Source organism: Sorex fumeus, unplaced genomic scaffold (assembly GCF_029834395.1).
Source record: "Sorex fumeus unplaced genomic scaffold, SorFum_2.1 ptg000063l, whole genome shotgun sequence".
In the NCBI taxonomy this organism is placed as follows: domain Eukaryota; kingdom Metazoa; phylum Chordata; class Mammalia; order Eulipotyphla; family Soricidae; genus Sorex; species Sorex fumeus.
This window is the reverse complement of record NW_026606120.1, coordinates 38,979,224-38,998,006: the sequence shown is the minus strand read 5'-3', so window position 1 is coordinate 38,998,006 and position 18,783 is coordinate 38,979,224. Positions and strand designations below refer to the sequence as shown.

The 18,783-nt window shown below is 54.9% G+C and overlaps 1 protein-coding gene across 1 annotated transcript in view; it reads right to left on the bottom strand.

Moving 5' to 3' along the window:
* The window catches only part of MYLK (myosin light chain kinase), a 206,873-nt gene that overhangs the window by 102,372 nt on the left and 85,718 nt on the right, over positions 1-18,783 (bottom strand). Inside the window, 8 exon segments of the mRNA XM_056127583.1 lie at positions 2,916-3,068; positions 5,814-5,948; positions 12,104-12,145; positions 12,148-12,289; positions 12,291-12,322; positions 12,727-13,262; positions 14,874-14,892; positions 17,570-17,735. Of these exon segments, the coding sequence (XP_055983558.1) occupies positions 2,916-3,068; positions 5,814-5,948; positions 12,104-12,145; positions 12,148-12,289; positions 12,291-12,322; positions 12,727-13,262; positions 14,874-14,892; positions 17,570-17,735 (1,225 nt within the window).

Here is an 18,783-nt window from a genome sequence, read left to right as displayed (position 1 = left end):
AGCACCGTAGCTGTTGGTCACAAGGTCTACTGTGATGTGGAATCATTTCTAACAGTAGACTTCTCTTTTAATTCAGAAATTTATTGATTCATCAATTGTTTATGAATTGTATTGATCAACATAACAAACTAAATAAAACAGATACAATGAAGTAATTGAACTATAAAATTAAAATCCTAATTTAAATCCCTTTCATTTTAATTTAGGGGGAGCACACCTAATGGTGCTCAGGGCTTACTCCTGGCTCTGGGCTCAAATTACTTAGTCTTAATTAAACTTTTAAATTTAATTGGGGAGGGCCCAGGCGCAGCAGTGCTCAGGGCTTACTTGGGACTCTGTGCTCAGGGCCTACTCGTGACTCTGTGCTCGTGGCTTACTCCTGGCAGTGCTCAGTGTGCCACAAGTGGTGTCGAGCACCAAACTTGGGAAAGGCAATCCCACTGTACTCTCGAACCCACTCTGTTATCTCTCTGGTCCCTTAGTGAAACTTTTCAATAATTAACATTTTGGTTTGGGGCCACATTCAGCAGTACTCAGGGGCTGTGGGCGGCTCTGTGGTCAGACTTGAGGATTCAAGTCGCGTACAAGGTGACTGCCTCCCCCAGCCTCTACGCCTCCATGCAAAGGCAGGGCCGGCCTGCCTGGAGCACCCAGCACCCGGCACACACTCCGCAGCTGGGGCTAAAAACCTCAGTCTTCCTATTTCCTCTGAGTTTTCAGCCTTGCGCACTCTCTCTCTCTCTCTCTCTCTCTCTCTCTCTCTCTCTCTCTCTCACACACACACACACACACACACACACACACACACACCCCTCTGTACACAGTTATGCACATAACTAAATCCACCCGGCTGTCCCCAGTCCCCTAGACATTGATCCCCTTGCCATGAGTCTGCCCGATGCTTTGTGCAGACCAGAGAGAGAGGAACGACAGAAGTATGTCCCGGGACCCGGCCAACAATTTTTGGACGGTTGCAAAACCTTGGCAAAAGGATAACGAGGTGAAGAAGAGTCCTCACATGCGGCTTCTGGCAAGTGTCCGCTGGGCCCTGACCCAGCGGCACTGAGAGCAGCCGGGCCCTGGATGTGGGGAGGAGGAGACGCGGCCAAGGGCGCCCCCTTGTGGCTGGTCTGGAGCTGAGCCTGCTGGAACCTTGCTCCGTAGGCTCGAGTAGGTTCCTGGCCTGGGGTCCCCTCACCGAGAGCGTCCGATGTCCAGGGGATAAAACACAGATGTCCTGGGGCTGGAGTGATAGCACAGCGGGTAGGGCATTTGCCTTGCACGCAGCCGACCTGGGTTCGATTCCCAGCATCCCATATGGTCCTCGGAGCACCGCCAGGAGTAATTCCTGAGTGCATGAACCAGGAGTAACCCCTGTGCATCGCCGGGTGTGACCCAAAAAAAAGCCAAAAAAAAAAAAAATAAAAAGCACAGACGTCCCCTTGAAGCCCCCGCAGAAGAGGAGGGTGAGGTCAAGGAAGAGCAGGGCCAGGCTGCAGCCAGGAACCATGCCCGGCTACAGCGCTGGTGGCACGGCGGGGACCAGGCCTCCTGGGCTGCATCTCCACCCACCCTCTCCCCCAAGGGACCTGGGGCCGGAGAAGCTGCCAGTGAGCGGGGGCCCCGGGTGGGGGGCAGGGTGAGAGGGGCTGCAGCCTCCCAGACGCCCCCACTGCCCCCTGAGCGCTGGCCCCGCCTGGGCCTCCCTCACCGTGTATGGTATAGGAGCCTCCGCTCAGCGGCCCAGCAAATCCCCTCGCACGGCTATTCTGGGAGCAAGTCCATCGGGGTCCTGAGGGCGCTGCCAAGGACAGCTCTGGGCCCGGTTCCTGCTGGAAAACGCACTTGCGGGAGCTGGAGGGGGGCGGTGTGGGGGAACTCAGAGGTGGAACGCATGGTGGGCATGGATAAGGCCCCAGGCTTGATTCCTGGCACCCCCCATCCAGACAGAAACAAAACACCTGCAAGACCCAAATCAAACACTCCTGGGGCTGGAGGGACAGTGCAGAGGGACAGGGGGCTTGTCTCACGCGTGGCTGGCCTGGGTTCCAGCCTGGCACACAGGGGGTCCTGAGCCCCTCCCGGAGTGCTCCCTGAGCACAGAGCCAGGCGTACTCGTGGGGACCCCCCACTTCCAGGGAACTCAGCTCAGTCAAACCTGGTGCTTCACTCCCCCGTGGGCGCTAGAGCTCTCGGGGGCACTGCCCATTCCATAAAGAAGGCGGGTTCCAGGCCGGAGCGGCTGGAGAGTCACTGACTGCCCATGTGTGCTCCCCACCCCAGTTTCACCCCTGGTGCCACAGGGGCCCTGAGCACTGCCGGGTGTGGCTGAGGTGACATGACACCCCAGGTGTCCCGAGCAGCACCACACTGTCAGATGGGGGGTGGGGTCGGAGGTGATGGATCCCATAGTGCTGGTGTGGGGTACACAGAACAGACTCTTCTACAAAGGGCAGGAGGTGAGGTGAGTGTGGGGCTTGGGCCAGGCCTGGAGCATCTCTGACCACAGACCCCCCCCCCCCCCCCAGGGTTCTGGACGTGTGGGGGTGAGCTGGATGATCTGGACATCAGACTCCGGTGAATGTGACAACGGCCTGGAGGTGGGCAAGCAGGGGCAGAAGGACAAGCCCGGCCTGCGCCCCCCCAGAAGGTTCTAGACCAGCACTCAGCAGTGCATGCAGGGTGCCCAGGCCTCAAATGCGCAGGGGTGAAAAACCGTTCCAGGGCTGCCCCAGTGCGTGTGTGTGCATGTGTGTGTGTGAGTTTCTTCCTGCCAGCCCAGGCACCCCTCCCTGCCCGCCCCCCTGTGCTCACAGCCCCGTCTCATCGCCTCTGCTATGCGACGCCTGTGTCCCCACCCGCCCACGCCCAGGTGCAGCGTCAAGGCGGCTCTGAGAGAAGTCGGGGGTGCCTACCGTGGATGGTGACGCGGGCGCTGCAGGACGCCTGCCCACAGGGGTTCCGGGTCAGGCAGGTGTAGGTGCCCTCGTCCTCGGGCAGCGCGTCCTGCACGTGGAGCTCGGCCACGCCGGCCTCGCAGCTGCTGCGGGCGTACTGGATGGGGCGCCCTGGGGAGACAGGGTCGGAGGGTCAGGCTGTGGGTGCTGCTCGCTCAGGGCCTCTGGGGGGGGGGGCTGCGGGAGGAGAGGCAGGCGCGAGGCGGGGAGCAGGAGGGGTGGCTGCAGGGGAACGAGCAAGACCGGGCTACAGGAAGTGCAGCACTGGGCTGGGCTGAGAGGTAGGACGGCGGCAGGGCACTGGCGGGGTCGGACCCCTGGCACTCTGTGCAGCCCTCAATCCCCACCAGGAGTGATCCCTGGGCGCAGAGCCAGGAGCGACCCCCGAGCACTGCGGGGTTTGGCCCCCAAACAAAACAAAAGGCTGAGATCAAAGGCCCCAATCCACGTCCTTCCCTTCAAGGGGTTCTCGGGCTGGAAAGACCCCGACATGCTCCCCGGGCCGGGCGCCACCCACAAGGTTTGGGTTCCTACGCCCACCAGGGCCCCGCCAATAACCGCACAGAGGGGTCAGCAAGGAACCCTGGCCCTCGGCCGAATACTATGATCAAGTGCATTTCTTCAGTGGACTTAGGGATGTTTTAGGGTTCATGGAAAGAAAAAGATAAAGGCTGGAGCGACAGCACAGCGGCAGGGCGTTTGCCTTGCGTGCAGCCATCCCGGCCGATTCCTCCGCCCCTCTCAGAAAGCCCGGCAAGCTACCGAAAGTATCTCACCCACACGGCAAAGCCTGGCAAGCTACCCGTGACATATTCAATATGCCAAACACAGTAACAACAAATCTCAAAATGGAAAGTTACCGGGCCCGCTCGAGCAAATCGATGAACAACGGGAAGACAGTGTTTGTTTGTTTGTTTGTAAAAGATAAAAAATAGGAAACTGAAAATAAAAACGATTCAGGCCAGGCCCCCAGGCCCTGGAGGGAAAGGGAAGTACATGTGCTAGACCCCGGTGGCACCGCCGATGCTACAGTCCATGAGACTTTATGTCACTTTTTAAAAAAGAATTGGGGCCACAATGAGTGGTGTTCTGGGCTTACACTAGCTCAGGGATCACTCCTGGTGGGGTTCAGGGTTCCAGGGATGGACCTGGGTTAGCCGTATGCAAAGCGAGCTCTTAATCCCTGTGTGGTATGTCCAGCCCCTCTCGAACCTTTATGCTCGGGATGTTCCAGTTCCGGCCTCAGGGCAGGAAGGTGCCAGGAAGGTGCCCCGTGGGTCCTGGGCGGGGGAGGCGGGAGGCAGGACGGGAAGGAGCGCTCCCACACCCAGGTCAGCCACACCAGGGCCTTCCCCACTACGCTCCTCCAAGTCGGGGCTGGGAAAGGCTCCATCCTGCTCCCCAAGCACTGCCTTTTGTTCTACATTTTTTTGTGGCAGGGACACCCTGAAACCTCACCTTTGTGAAAATACCAGCATGTTCCATGGTTGTATCAAAACACCAAGGAAATCTGTGCCCATGAGCACTTCCACCAACACCCAGCTTGCTCTGCTTTGGCCTGACAGGTCTGGGATGGGAGGGGGAGGGGAGGGGAGGGAAAGGGAAGGGAGGGGAGGGGAGGGGAGGGAGGGGAGGGGAGAGGAGAGGAGAGGAGAGGAGAGGAGAGGAGAGGAGAGAGAAGAGAGTGAGAGACAGACAGAGAGACAGAGAGACAGAGACAGAGAGAGTCTGGAGAGTCAGTCTATATGTGTGGTGTGTGTCTATGTGTGTATGCATGTGCATGCGTGTGTGTCCCAATATGACATATTTCAATAAAGCCTGCAAATCAAAATACTTATATATATTTTCAATGATCAAACACACACACACACACACAAATCAATGGATGAGTAACTGACACTAAGAAAACTGCCTCGTGCTCACCCTTGAGTGAAGTGTTTTCTGCATGGTGCCAGGACAGTGGGCTGGGCCTGGGCACAGAGGTGATGTGGCTGATCTGGCCTTTGCAGGGGCCATGAAGCAGGTGTGGGGGAGGCTCTCAGGCCCAGCTGCCCCTGCCGTGGGCCCGGGGGTCCGCACGGAGAGGGTCCTTGTGACCTGCACCTGCTCTCTTGGGCCGGAGCTACAGCCAAGCTCCGGGTAATGCATCGCTGGCCCAGAAGCAGCCTGCTGGGTGTGGAGGTGCTGGGGAGAGACCTGAGGGCCGGAGGCTGATTCTGCACCCCTGCACAGGCACTGCCGGGCTCAGGTGCAGTGAACCTCAGGCCCGCAGTGCTGGGCTGGGGGGCCTTGGAGAGGCCCCGGGGTCCCAGAACACCGCAGGGAGGACTCTCAGACCAGATGCCTCTGCTCACCTCTCACCCACAAAGAGCTGGAGCCAGAGGAACGAAGTGGGTGTCCTGGGCCATCGGTGGACAGGGGTGAGTGTCCGTGTCCCCCAGATCTGGGCTGCTACTACACCCTTCTTAGGGCTCCTTCCAGAACTCTGCACCATTCGACCCACTGTTTGCAGCCTTCCCATTAGGGTACACCCAGAGTTCTGGAATTGAAATGCCTGCTGTAAAAACAGACGGGGCAGGCCTGATAGACAGACAGCTCGGGGTTAGGCTGGCACGGTCCAGGCCAGTCTCACCCCTGGTACCTCACCTGGCTCCCTGGGGCACTGTGAAGTGTGGCCCCAACCCAAATGAGTAAGTGAAAAGGGAAGGGGAAGATGACAGGAAAATTCAGGTTTCCGAAGGCCCAACAGCAGGAGAAGAAAGCAGCGGGTGTTTCCCCCCAGCCCCCTTCATCACGAGGCGCCCCTGAAGAGGACACAGCCGGACAGCAGAGGGTGTGGGGCGTCGCGGGACTCACCATTGAGCAGCCACGTGATCTGGGGCTCCGGGGTTCCCTGCACCGAGCACCGTAGCACGAAGTCCTGGCCCTCGGCGACGGCGCAGTCCCTCAGCACGCAGGAGAAGGAGGGCGCCACCTCCCTTGGGGCCGGCCCTGCAGGAGAGGCACAGAGGCCTTAGACCCCAGCTGCCGGGGCCTCCCGGGAGTCTGACTTTGCTCCCAGTGGAGTCTGACTTTGCACCCATGGAGCATTTCTAGTGTGGAGAGGTGAAGGGCTTTTTTCAAAACATTATTAAAAAAAATTTGGGCGCGATAGCACAGCGGTAGGGCATTTGCCTTGCACACGGCTGACCGGACTGCCCTGGGTTCAATTCCTCTGCCCCTCTCGGAGAGCCCAGCAAGGTACCAAGAGTATCCCGCCCGCACAGCAGAGCCTGGCAAGCTCCCCGTGATGTGTTCGATATGCCAAACACAGTAACAACAAATCTCACAATGGAGAAATTACTGGGCCTGCTCGAGCAAATCGATGAACAGAGGACAGTGACAGTGACGTAAAAAAATCAAAAATTATTAAGACACATTTAGGGCTGGAGTGATAGTCCAGCGGGGAGGGCATTTACCTTGCATGTGGCCAACCCGGGTTCAATCCCCAGCATTCCGTACATGGTCCCCTGAGCACTGCCAGGGGTAATTCCTGAGTGCAGAGCCAAGAGTAACCCCTGAGCATTGCTGGGTGTGACCCAAGAAGCTCCCTCCCACCCCCCCAAACAAATTAAATTGTGCTATGGTTGAAACACCAGATTGTTTAAAAGAAAACAGTAAGGCACTGTGGTTTACGTAGTCACTCGCAGTAGCGTTTCCACACAAGTACTCCAGTACCATTCCCCCCCCCACCCCCCCAGCCTGTCTCCTGGACAGGCGCAGTTTGAGGTTGGTCACCGCGGCTTGGGTCTCCTGCTCGCACCACTCGAGGCCCTGAGGTCTGGCTCTATAGATACGCCCCATCTCTACACCACCGACGTGAGGGACCACCGTCACAAAACCCTGCAGGTGAGGAAGCACTCAGAGCCCCTCCACCCAGGCTCCACCTGCGCACCCAGAACACCTGCCAAGACCCCTCCTCCCGCCGTCTTGGCGCTACTCTAAGAGGTGTCTTCTCTCTGACTGTCCCAGCTCACCACGGCTTTAATACCTTAGCCCCCGAGTCCACGGCTCGCCGCGCATCCTTATAATTATAATTATAATGCCTTTTTCTAATCTGGCACTAACGCAAATGACAACGGCTCAGCATGTTCTTTGTCATTTGATTTAATAATTTTTCACTAAACCATAATGTTTGGGGGTGTGGAATGCGCCATACCCGGCAGTGCTCAGGGCTCACTTCCTCCTGGCTCCAGGCTCAGGATGGCTCTCTGCAGAGCTCCGGGAAGCCTTCGTGGTGCTGAGGCTCAGAATAGGATCGGCCGTGTCACAACAAGTGCCCACTCCTGATTCTCTCTGGCCTTTCCAAGTATTTTCTTTTAAAAACCACACTTTTCTAAGTGATGAGCTTCCAACTTGGCCCATGGATCTCGGGTTCTAAGGACTGGGGCTGTGACACCCACATATCTACGCTGGTGACTGATGTGACCAGGAGTCACTCTAGCTGACTCCATCCCTGGGGACAAGGACAGTGAGACCTCCAGGCTCCCTGCCGGCTCTCCACCACATGCCTGTCCCCACAGAGCCCCCTCGAGGAGGACAGGGCAGTGGGAGGGAGGGCAGCTACCAGCAGATGAAGGGTGCCTCTGAACAGGCTGGCCCTCCAGGGTGGGTGCTCCCAGGATCCAACTCTCAGCCTTTCCTCTAGCCCCCTTCAAACTCCCTCTTTAGAGAATTACCCTTGGAAGTCATCAAGAATATGAGCTTTCCTCTCACAGCTAATGGGTTTAGACATTGGCTAATCTTCGCGAGCTGTGTGTCCTTAAACTGGCTGTATAGCCTCAACACAAACACTACGTACATATACCTCAGTGTTCTCATATGGAAAATGGGTATGGCTGATTATCTCCTAAAACCACTGGGTCACTGTCACTGTCCTCCCGTTCATCGATTTGCTCAAGTGGGCCCAGTAACATTGTGAGACTTGTTACTGTGTTTGGCATATCGAATACGTCACAGGTAGCGTGCAGGCTTTGCTGTGCGGGCGAGATACTCTCGGTAGCTTGCTGGGCTCTCCGAGAGGGGCGGAGGAATCGAACTCGGGTCGGCCATGTTGCCTGCTTGCTGTGCTATGGCTCCAGCCTGAAACTGCTGGGTATTTAAGTGAAACAATGAAAGTACAGCATTTGGCACAAAGCTTAGTATGGAGAATATTCGTGTGTGTGTGTGTGTGTGTGTGTGTGTGTGTGTGTGTGTGTCGGGTCACACCTGGCTCTATACTCAAGGGGAAGCATATGAGATGCCGGAATCACACCCACTTCAGCTGCTGCAAAGTCAGAGCCCTTCCCACTTTACTATCTCTCCAGCCCCTGTGCAAAATATTCTTGGTGAATGTTGGCCATTGTCATCAGTTGTTTTGGGGGGACACAATGAAAGTGTTCGTGGGCATCTTCAAGGCTCTGTGCTGGGGGTTGCTCCTGGTTGTGCTGGAGGAGCAGTGGTGCCAGACCAAGGCGTCCTGCGTGCTAAGCATGTGGTCAGCACTTGGGGCCTCTCCAGCCCCTAGCGTTTGCTATCATCAAGGGGGAGCTGCGCACGGACAGCAAGTGTGAGGGTGCGTGGAGGCGAGAGCTCAAACCAGAGTGTGTGTAGGGAAGAGAAAGAGGCCATGGCCCGGGGTGGGGGGGTGTGAGGGAAAGGGGGGGGCACAGTTACTGGATACCATCTTTGTGGAAGGGGAGTGGGATGGAAGGAAAAGCCCTACTTCGGGAAACAGGCAAGTCTTCAGAGATGGACAGAGAGGGTTTGGGTTTGCAGGAGATGCTGAGGCGACACACACCAGCTGAGCTATACCTCCCAAGTGTCTGCCAAGAGGAAAGTAAGGACCCCTCTTTCTCTTCCCACTGTTGTTCTGATGACTGGGGTTCATACGCACGGATCGTACTGATTTCCCTCACTTGATTGCTGGGCAATGGAGGGACCAGAGATCCCCGCTGGTGGAGCTACCGGGATCCAACTCTCACCCTTGCTTCTGCAAGGCAGACATTCCGCCATGGAGCCATCTCAAGACCCCTCCCCCCACCTCCCAACTGGGAAGGTTTTGCAGGCTGAGCAGTTTTTGCATAGCTAGTTTCTCTGAGAAAACAGGGGAGTACTTCTGGAATGTCAAACAAAGGACTTCTGAACATCTACTTCAAAAAAGCAGCAAGAATACTGGCCAGAATAGTCAAAATTCTGGAAATGAACCAAAGGCTTGCAACATTCTGAGGCTCATTTATTCAGAAACAAACAGCTGGAGTTTGATAAGAACTTGATCTTTGTAGCACTCCGAAAATTCCCATCCTCAACTCTGTGTTAGCTTTCCAACACTCAAAAATTTGTTTTCACTCTCTGCACAGCTTCCTTTGAATAATTTAACAATACTGGTTTCCATTTAACAATACCGGCCAACCCTCCAGCTAAAGCCAGGGAAAACCTGTTGTTTTGTCTTTGGTGCATAATCCCATAAGCCATGTCCCTGACCTCAGGATTCTGCCCTAGGGCACTCTCATTACCAGATGCAATGGAGACTATTTTTTCAAAGGAACTCACCAAGATAGTTAAAGCCCAATTAAGAAGCAAGGAGGTGGGGCAGGGAGATGGCTCCAGGGTGAGCTCACAGGCTTCGCTTGCAGGAGATCTGGGCATGACACTCCCCAGCACCACGCCAGGCACGGCCCTACTCCTAAATTTTATGAAGAAAGTAGCTCCCAGCACCACCTGGTGTGACTCCAAGAACCAAGAACAACAAGAAGAAAATCAAAAGAGTCTCTCCCACTTCGCTCCTGGGCCTTCAATTTCGCATTTTCTTTTTTTTTTCCTTTTTTTTTTCTTGTAGGAATACTGCTATCTATTCAGCCACTGATTAGCTGATTAATTTGGACATGAACTCCACAATTTCGCATTTTCTTAAAAGCAACCTGGGTCTTCCTTCCTAAGTGTTTCAGGACAGTGGGTCCCACCCGCTCGTGGACACAGAGGGCTCCTTCCCGTGGCCCACACCTGGCGCGCAGGGCTCTAATCCGGAACTTCCTCCCTGCTGCTGTGTCCTGGCTGTGTCTCACCACTGGCCTCAGCAAGGAGCCACATTTAAATGGGATTCGACAGTATGTGCCGATCACTCCATTCTGTTCTGTTCTTTTCTTAAAATTATTTTTTAATGTGAATTTAAAACACACACAAAAAAGTAGAGCAAGCAGCAGAGTAATCCTCACTCAATTTTAACCCTCTCTCAATTTTAATGATCACCAACTCCTGGCCCAAACCCCTAACCACTCCTTCCACGCCTGGATCATCTCTGGGGCAAATACCAGAAACCACAAATTTCTCCAGGGTCAGCGATTGTGGCTCAGCAACAAAGCACATGTTTTCGCATGCTTAGGACTTGAATTCTATCCCTGGCACTGAAGAAAAAAATTAATTAATATAATTATAAGGGCTGGGATGATCGTACAGCAGGGTAGAACACTTGCCTTGCACATGGCTGACCTGGGTTTGATTCCTGGCATCCCATATGGTTCCCTGAGCATGGCGGAGTAATTCTTGAGTGCTGAGCCAGGAGAAAGCCCCGATCAACTCGCTTTTCTTTTTTTTAAAATTAACAAATCATAAATCTCATCCAATAAAGAACTCTTCCTTTTGTTTGCTTCGGGCCATATCCATGGTGACTGCATTCAGGGATTACTCTTGTCTGGGTGCAGGGGACCACGCGTCATGCTGGAGATGAAACCCCAGTAAACCAGGACGAGGCAAGTACCCTGCCTGCTGGACTCCTGCTCCACTCCAAATAACTCACTATTTTAATCTCTAAAATATATGAACTTAAAACTATTTCCAAGACCATAATCACATCATAAACGTAGAGCAAATTCCTTTTTTATGAAATAGCTTGTTAGTGCTCAAATTTTCTGATGTTCTCGTGACAATATTTTGTTTTATAAAGGTGGCCTTACCCGGGCTTTAATTTTATCCCCAGCACCACAGAGTGGCCCCCAAGCCTGCCAGGAGGAATCCCGGAGCATAGCTATGTTTGTTTTTCAGTTCCACTAAAAACAGCAGCAACAACAAAGCTCTGTTGTTCAAGTGTCATTTAGGAGCAGAGAGAGAGCTCAATGGGTCGAGTACACCCCAGCAGAGAGCTGGGTTCAAGGCCCAGCACCACAGAGTCCCATGACACAGCCAGCAGTGACCCTGACAAAGCCAGCAGTAATCCCAACAAGGCCAGCGGAGACCCCCGACAATGCCAGCAGTGACCCCTGCCAATACCAGGAGTGACCCCCGACCAATGCCAGGAGTGACCCCCGAGTAACGCCAGGAGTGACCCCAACAATGCCAGCAGTGACCCCGGAGTACAGAACTGGGAATATCTCCCACCCAGCACTGCTGGTGTGCCCCGTGAATCTTTAAATTTGATCTGTCCTGTCCTGTCCTCCCGTTGTTCATCGATTTTCTCGAGCGGGCCCAGTAACGTCTCCATTGTGAGACTTCTTGTTACTGTGTTTGGCATAATGAATACTCTCAGTAGCATGCCAGGCTCTCCAAGAGGGGCAGAGGAATCGAACCCGGCTCGGCCGGGCTGGCTGCGCGCAAGGCAGGCGCCCTACCACTGTGCTTCCACAGCGTTGAAGTTCCCCGCAGTGAGCTTGCCCTGCTGGGGTCAGAGAGACAGGACGAACAATTAAGGGGCTTGCATACAACTGATCAGATTCGGTCTCTGGCGCCACATGTGGTCCTCGAAGTACCACCAGGCCTGACACTGAGCACGAGCTAGGAGTAAGCCCTGAGTACCTCCAAGAGGGGGGCCCCCCAGATACTATAAAAGATGGAACCTCACACTGTCTCACACTCCAAGCGCAGAAGGGGACACTGGGCAGAGCATCTGGCTCTCTGGAGCGCCCGGAAACTACTCGGACAGATGAGCAGGCCAATAGGCCAGCTGGGCTGGGCTGACCCTGATGTGGCTCAGGGCTGCAGACCTGGGTCCAGACGGAAGCAGCAGTGACCGTGGCCCCTGTGTGCAGGTGGACTGTCCTGCAGGTACACACGGGGGTCCGGGGGAACAGAGGGACCGAGCGGCTGGGAGCTCCTCCAAGAGGCGGAACCGGTGGTCTGGGGCCCAGTGAGCTCACTCTTCACCAGGAGAGCCCACTCCTAGGACACCTGGCCCGGCTGTTGGAGGGGATGCAGCTGCAGCGGCCACTGTCCAGCACTGGGGCTCTCTGCAGGCGCAGGTAGTACGCCCCCACGTCCTCAGAGACCCCGGTGCTGCCTGCTTAGCTCCTCAGTGGGGCCCCTTCCAGGAACCCCTTCCAGGAACCAGGCCACTTGGGGCTTCGGGTCGCCGGAAACTAGAGGGTGGGATGGAGGACAGGAGAGGGCCCGGCAGCGCCACTGGCTGGACAGCGACACCCCTGCTCTCCCCGTGACTGTTACCCCTCACCTCTCCGCTCTGTAAGGCCCCTGGGGCCAGGGCAGGCTGACACCTGGTGTCAGTCACCCAAAGCCTGTGGAGGGGAGAGAGAGGCCTTTGGGCTTGTTTCTGATGATGATGGTGCTAAGGATGAGTTTCCCCCCACTGGGGGTCAAAGGAGGGCACAGGGTCACCCCAAATCTACTCTGCAGTGAGTCACTGGCCAAGATTCTGCTACTTCAGACCAAGGGCTGCTACTCGCCCGAGGCCTTCCTGAGAGGCTGGGGGGCTTTGTGGGCTCTGTGCTGGAGGCAGTGGCCCGGGCTCCGCTGTTCCACTCACCCTCGCATCTGAACTCCACCGCTTGGTCCTCACTGACTTGCTGGCTTTGTGGTGTGCTCTCAAATTTGGGGGCCGTCGACTCCCTCTGGCTCTCCACAGGGGTCATCCTGGTAGCAATCTTGATCCCAGCTTCGTGGCTTCGCAGGGCTGACTGCTTGAAGGAGAGGGTGGTTGGTGGGGGCGTAGGGGCCGTCCCCTTCTCTCCTCGGGAAAGCAGGGTTGTGCCCGAGGCCGCTGCTCTCGGCTGGAGCTGCACTTTTGTGCTCTTCAGAGTGATGGTACTGGAGGTCTTCTGTAGGATGGGGGTCTGTAGGGCCTTTCGGGGTGAGTCTCCGGACGCCTCCAGTTTGCAGTCCCTTGGGGGCTGACCTGGGCAGTTTGGGGTCCAGATGGGGGAGCCACTTCTCTCAGAGCTGGGGCTCTTCTGACTTGGGGCCATGAACTCTGGGTCGCCCAGGATGGGCCTCTTGGCCAGCCCATTGGTCACTTCCTCTTTGCTGTCTGCTTCAGGGGTCTTGGGGCTTCTCACCAGGGGTCTTTAAGGCAGGGGGCAGGGTGTGGGGCGAAGAGAACAGGGAAAGAAGAGGGGCATCTAGTTAGTCACAGCACAACTTACTGACTGGTGGGTGCCTGTTCTTGGGGCCACACAAGCCCCCAGGCCGAGAGTCAGAGCTAGGCTATCTGGGCCCTTTTCGCAGGTTCTTGGTTGGAAAATCAAGCAGCCACTCTCCATGTCCCCCGTCCCTCAGTGGCCACCCAGAGCTGACGAACAACACCCTTCGCTCCACCTTTTCCCTTTTCCAGGACCTTACCCTGTTTTAAGAGAAAGCTGGGTGCCCTGGGCCCCCTGACCCGCTCTGCCCATGTGCTGCGGGCCCCCATAGTTACTCTCTAGTTTTTAACTCTTAATTTTTTAAACTTTGTTAAAGCACCATGATTTACAAAGTTATCCACAGTTGGGTTTTAGACACCCAGTGTTGCGACACCCACCCAGCACCAGTGTCAGCCTCCCCCTCCATGCTCCCAGGCTCCCTCCCCATCCCCCTCCAGCTGCCCTCTTCACAGGCACCTTCCTAAGCGTGGCTGTTAGAGTTCGGGTCTTGATTTCAGTGTTGCCTCTGTGGTTTGGCTCTGTCATTCCTTAACACGACCTTGCACCCGAGTCCCCTGACCTGGACCCCTCATCTCTCTCTTCTTCCCCGCCCCTCCGCTTTCTCTCCTTCTCCTCCCTGTACTCTGGGGCCTGGCTGAGCAGAGCATCCCCTCTTTAGACACTGCATCCCCGCATCCAGTTACTAAACAAATGAGTGATGCCCACACATGTACTCTTAAGCCGTGCCCCTGGGAATATCGTAGCAAGAAGGACTGTCCCACAGGAAAGGTAGTGTGCCTGAGGCCTGCCAGGAAGCCCCCGTGAGTGGGCCCCCATGACCCCTGAGCCCCCACAGCCCCTGGGCATCCCCTTGGGTCTCCTTCCCCCGGAAGCACTGATGCCACTGGGGGCTCATGCTGAAGGTGTTCTAAGGTATCAAAGCGCAGCGCTGGTTCCCCGTCCCTCAGTGGCCACGCCCGGGTGGTGTTTGCCCACGCCCGGGTCTCCCTCAGCCTCTCACACACATGCGTGAGGGGTCCCTCCCGGCCGAGCCCACATGGTGGGTGTGTCAGAGGGTTTCTCTGGCTCCCGAGACCTGGTCAGGGCTGCTTCCATCCCCCATTTGCGGGTGCTCTGGCCACTCTGCCTGCTGGTCCGGCTACACTACACAGCCCCGAGTCCCCCACAGCGCGAGTTCGGCTCTGAGCATGTTCGGAGGAAGGAACAGGTGAGCGAGCAGGGAGAGGCTTCGGGGGCTCTTCCCACTCACAGCCCACGCAGACCTGAGACCTATGTCAAACTCACTCATCATTGCTGCCTTTCAGCTTATACTTTTATGGTAACAGACGGCATTGAGCCGGGAGGGCATATGGGAGCAGGGGAACAGAGCCACTTAGGTCCCCACCCCACGAGCAGTACCGCTCCTCTTCCCTTGCAGGGGCCAGCTGTCCCTCCCTGTGTGATAGCTCAGAGAGTCAGGGAATTTCTTTAGTACAACTCTTCGCTGACAGGGTCTGCAAGACAGAAACCCAAGAGAAGGTGAGTCTAGACTTACCTGTTGACACGGTCCAAACCTAGAGGGGCGAAGGGCAGAAGTATTAGTAGAGTATTTTATTAATTAACGGAACTATTAACTATTAGCAGAGCATTTTATACACCTTTAAACAAATTGAGGAGCTGGAGATATTTATTGTCCAGCGGGTAAGGCTCTTGCCTGCAGCTGACGTGGTTTGATCCCCAGCATCACACAGGATATCCCAAGCCCTGCCAGGAGTGATCCCTGAGCACAGAGCCAGGAGGGAACCCTGAGCACCAGTGGGTGAAGCCTCCAAACTCAAAAACGTTTACATGTGTAGGAAAAAGTATAATTTTATTCAGTTAAAGAGAAAACATGTCTCCTAAATAGAGTCCCCACAAAAAAAGAATAAAAAAACATATGCCCCCCCCCCTTTTTTTTCTGCCACACTTATTTTATTGTGGAATATTTAAAAATGTCTGCCAGTAGAGACAAAGATAAAAGCAAACATTGAAAGTTATCCCGCAGTAAGGACTCATCTGGTGTTCCGGTGTTCAGAAGGCCTTTTTCTGGTATTTTAAAGCAAATCTCAGAAAAGAACAATCTTTGTGTTTTAGATTTTGTGTTTTACAGTACTAGGAGTCTAATTTGGGGCATGTGAGGCGCTGGGATTGATTCCTAGCACATGTGCACGCAGATACCACACACAGACACAGACAGACAGACAGACACACACACACACACACACACATGCACGCACATGCACACACACACATTCTCACTCCCTCACTTGGAGGCAACAGTTCTGGAGGGCCAGGAAAGAAGAGGAAAGAAGCAGGGACAGCTGGACAGGGCCCTGTTCGCTGTGAAGTCAGATTCCAAACTCAAGACCAGCATGTTTTCCCCCCTTTAAGGTGTAGAATGGAAATAAAAATATCAGCATGTACCATGTATAACACAGCACAGGGCTAAATGTGTAAGCCTGGCTGCCAGATAGGATTTGTTTCCTTCATTTCTTTCTGTGGGTTGTGACAAACACTCAAACCGATATTTACTGATATAAAAATTGCCCATTTGAATTTTATGAGCTCTACTAATAAAAACATTTCTGTTGCTTTAAGACCCAAATTCACTATCATCTGATTGCACTTTGACTTGGCCAAAATATATGCAAATGTTTAAAAGCCCTAATAAAGAGAAAGAACTCTTCCCAACCTTCTTTACAAGCCAAGCTTTACAACCCAGAGACACCACACTTTTTACAAGATGGTGCAACTCTGAGTCTAGCCTGACTAACAATGTCTTTGAGCTTCAGGGCATCAATTTTGCCACATCCATAGAGAACCTTCCGTGTCTGAAGTGGTATTATTCAAATACCACTTGTGAATAATATGTTAACATTGAGGAATGTCTGTATCATATTTGAAGGCTTTTGCATAAATCTGAAGACTGATCCAATTCAGTTTCCTAAAGTGGGTCATAGTCTCCCCACGGGGGCAGGGTGTTTCTACAAAACACCAGGGCGCAGCAATAACCCTGGGTGCAGTAGGGGGCATTTACTAAAGTATTACTAAGGCATCTACATGTTTATTAAGGTAGATTTTGGGACTGGGGCACTCAGTAATTTCATTTCCTAAAAATCTGAAGGTAGGCAACTAAGTTTGGAAACGCCTAAGATTTTTTTTTAATGTAAATAACTTTGGGATGCCATGCCCTGCTCCCCAGGCCCTACCTGAGGCCACACCCTGCCCCCCCCCACAGGCCACGCCCTGCTCCCCGGACCCCACCCACAGGCCACGCCCTGCTCCCCAAATCCCACCCACAGGCCACGCCCCGCTCCTCAGATCCCACCTGAGCCACGCCCTGCCCCCCACCTCACTCCTAGGCCATGATCTGCTTCCCAGACCCCACCCACAGGCCTCACCCTGCTCTCCGAAGAACACAGAGGAAAGAGGTGTCACAGAAAGAGTGGACAGACTCTAGCAAGAAGAGACGGCAATGGTAAACGTCCAGGTCGGGCCCGGGAGGAGACTGAATCAGGCGAGGCCCTCTCGATCTGGAGCACAGAATGATGCTCAGTTCGGGCTTCTGCCGGTTCGCTCGGGGCGATGGCAAGATACCAGGCAGTCCCGCCCTCCCGACCAACCTTCAGAGAAGCCAAACCTGGCTGTGAGCGAGAAGAGACTGAAGACACAGGTGTGGGTGCGGGGCACTGACAGGAAGAGTGTATCTATGTGGCGGGTTCAACACGCTGCCCCTGGGGTTGCCTGAACGCCGAGTGCACTGGACAACGAGTGTCCTGGGTGTGAACAAACGGCCTGTTGGAAGCGGTGTGGACCTCAGCCGTTCCCTTATTTTTTTTTTTTTCTTTTTGGGCCATACCCGGCAATGCACAGTGGTTACTCCTGGCTCTGCACTCAGAAATTAGTCCTGGTAGTGCTCAGGGGACCATATGGGATGCTGGGAATCAAATCCGGGTCGGCCGCGTGCAAGGCAAACATCCTACCCACTGTGCTATCGCTCCAGCCCATTTCCTTCATTTTCATTTGGTTTTGAGCCACACCTGGCGATGCTCAGAGCCACTCCTAGCTCTGCGCTCAGGAATCGCTCCTGGCAGTGCTCAGGGGACTGTAAGGATGCCGAGGGTTGGGCTCAGGTTGGCCACAGGCGAGCAAGAGCCCTACCTGTTGTGCTATCTCTCTGGCCCCAGCCTAGCCCCAGTCCCAGATGGGTACCTTGGATGGAGAGTTCGGAGGACATGGAGGCCTTCCCTGACCCATTCACTGCCAGGCAGGTGTATATGGCTGCGTCCTCGGGGCTGACATCTCGGATCTCCAGAACCTGCATGCCATTCTTCTCGGACATGCACACGCGAGCACTGGCTTGCAGGGGAACGTCTCCCTGCACGAGGAGACGGAATATGAACAGAAACAGCCAGCCTTTGGGCAACCGTGTGCCCATCTCGGCCCTCCTTCCCCCCCAATAGCAGCAACAGCACAAAACTCAGATGGACCCTCGGGGCTCCAAAAGGCTCCAACAGACTGACGTTGGCCTGTGGTTCTGAGGACAGAGCAACCCTCCCAGAAGAAGTCACCTTGTTTCATTCTTGGGCTTTAATTCCGCCCACAGAGACACAGGAGTCCCGCTGTCCCCATGAGGGCCCCAGGCGCCGGATGGACAGAACTGGTCAGTAGAGACTATAATGGAGCCTGCTGGACCCCATCATCAGCCCCAAAATATAGCCCTGATGCCATTTCTCCACCCTTTTCTGTACATGCAACACATGTCCATGGCATGCCCCTCAACTGTGTGTCTTTGGTGACCCTCAGAAAAGCACATGCTTCCTGGAATACTCCTACATAGTTACAGTCACCCTAACATCAGATGTAATGCTAGACCCCAGCCCTCTCTTGGAAGCTGGTCGTCCTTTCCACGGTGACCATTCTCATGCCAGCAAAGCACTTTTTGTTCCTTTCTGGTGCTGTGTTTCTGTTTTCTGGATGGCAGTAGCTTGTCCGTGAGACCTGCTCTGCTGTGGGTGCTGCCCTCCTCCCTCTGTGCGGCTGAGCCCAGGGCATGGGCAGCTTGGCCCTGGAGCAGTGCTTGAGGCCCTGGGTCTGCATGTGGTCTCTGTGCTTGGTGCCACAGACGTAATGCTGGTCTCAGCGGGGTCAGGGTTGGATGTGGGGACCCTACACTCCTCTCTTCAGTCTCCCTGACCTCTCTTCTTCAACTGTTCCCCAAGGCCATCTCAGGAAAACTGGGGGGTCAAACATCTATCCTACCTACTTGGGGATGAGGTGGTGGTCTGAGTGACATCTGGGGTGCTTGCTCCTTGTTCTGTGTTCAGGGATCATTCCAGGGACTGATCGGGGGACCAAAAGTGGTGTTGGGGATCAAACGGGAGTTGGCTGCACGCAGGGCATGTGCCAATCCCATGTACCCTTTC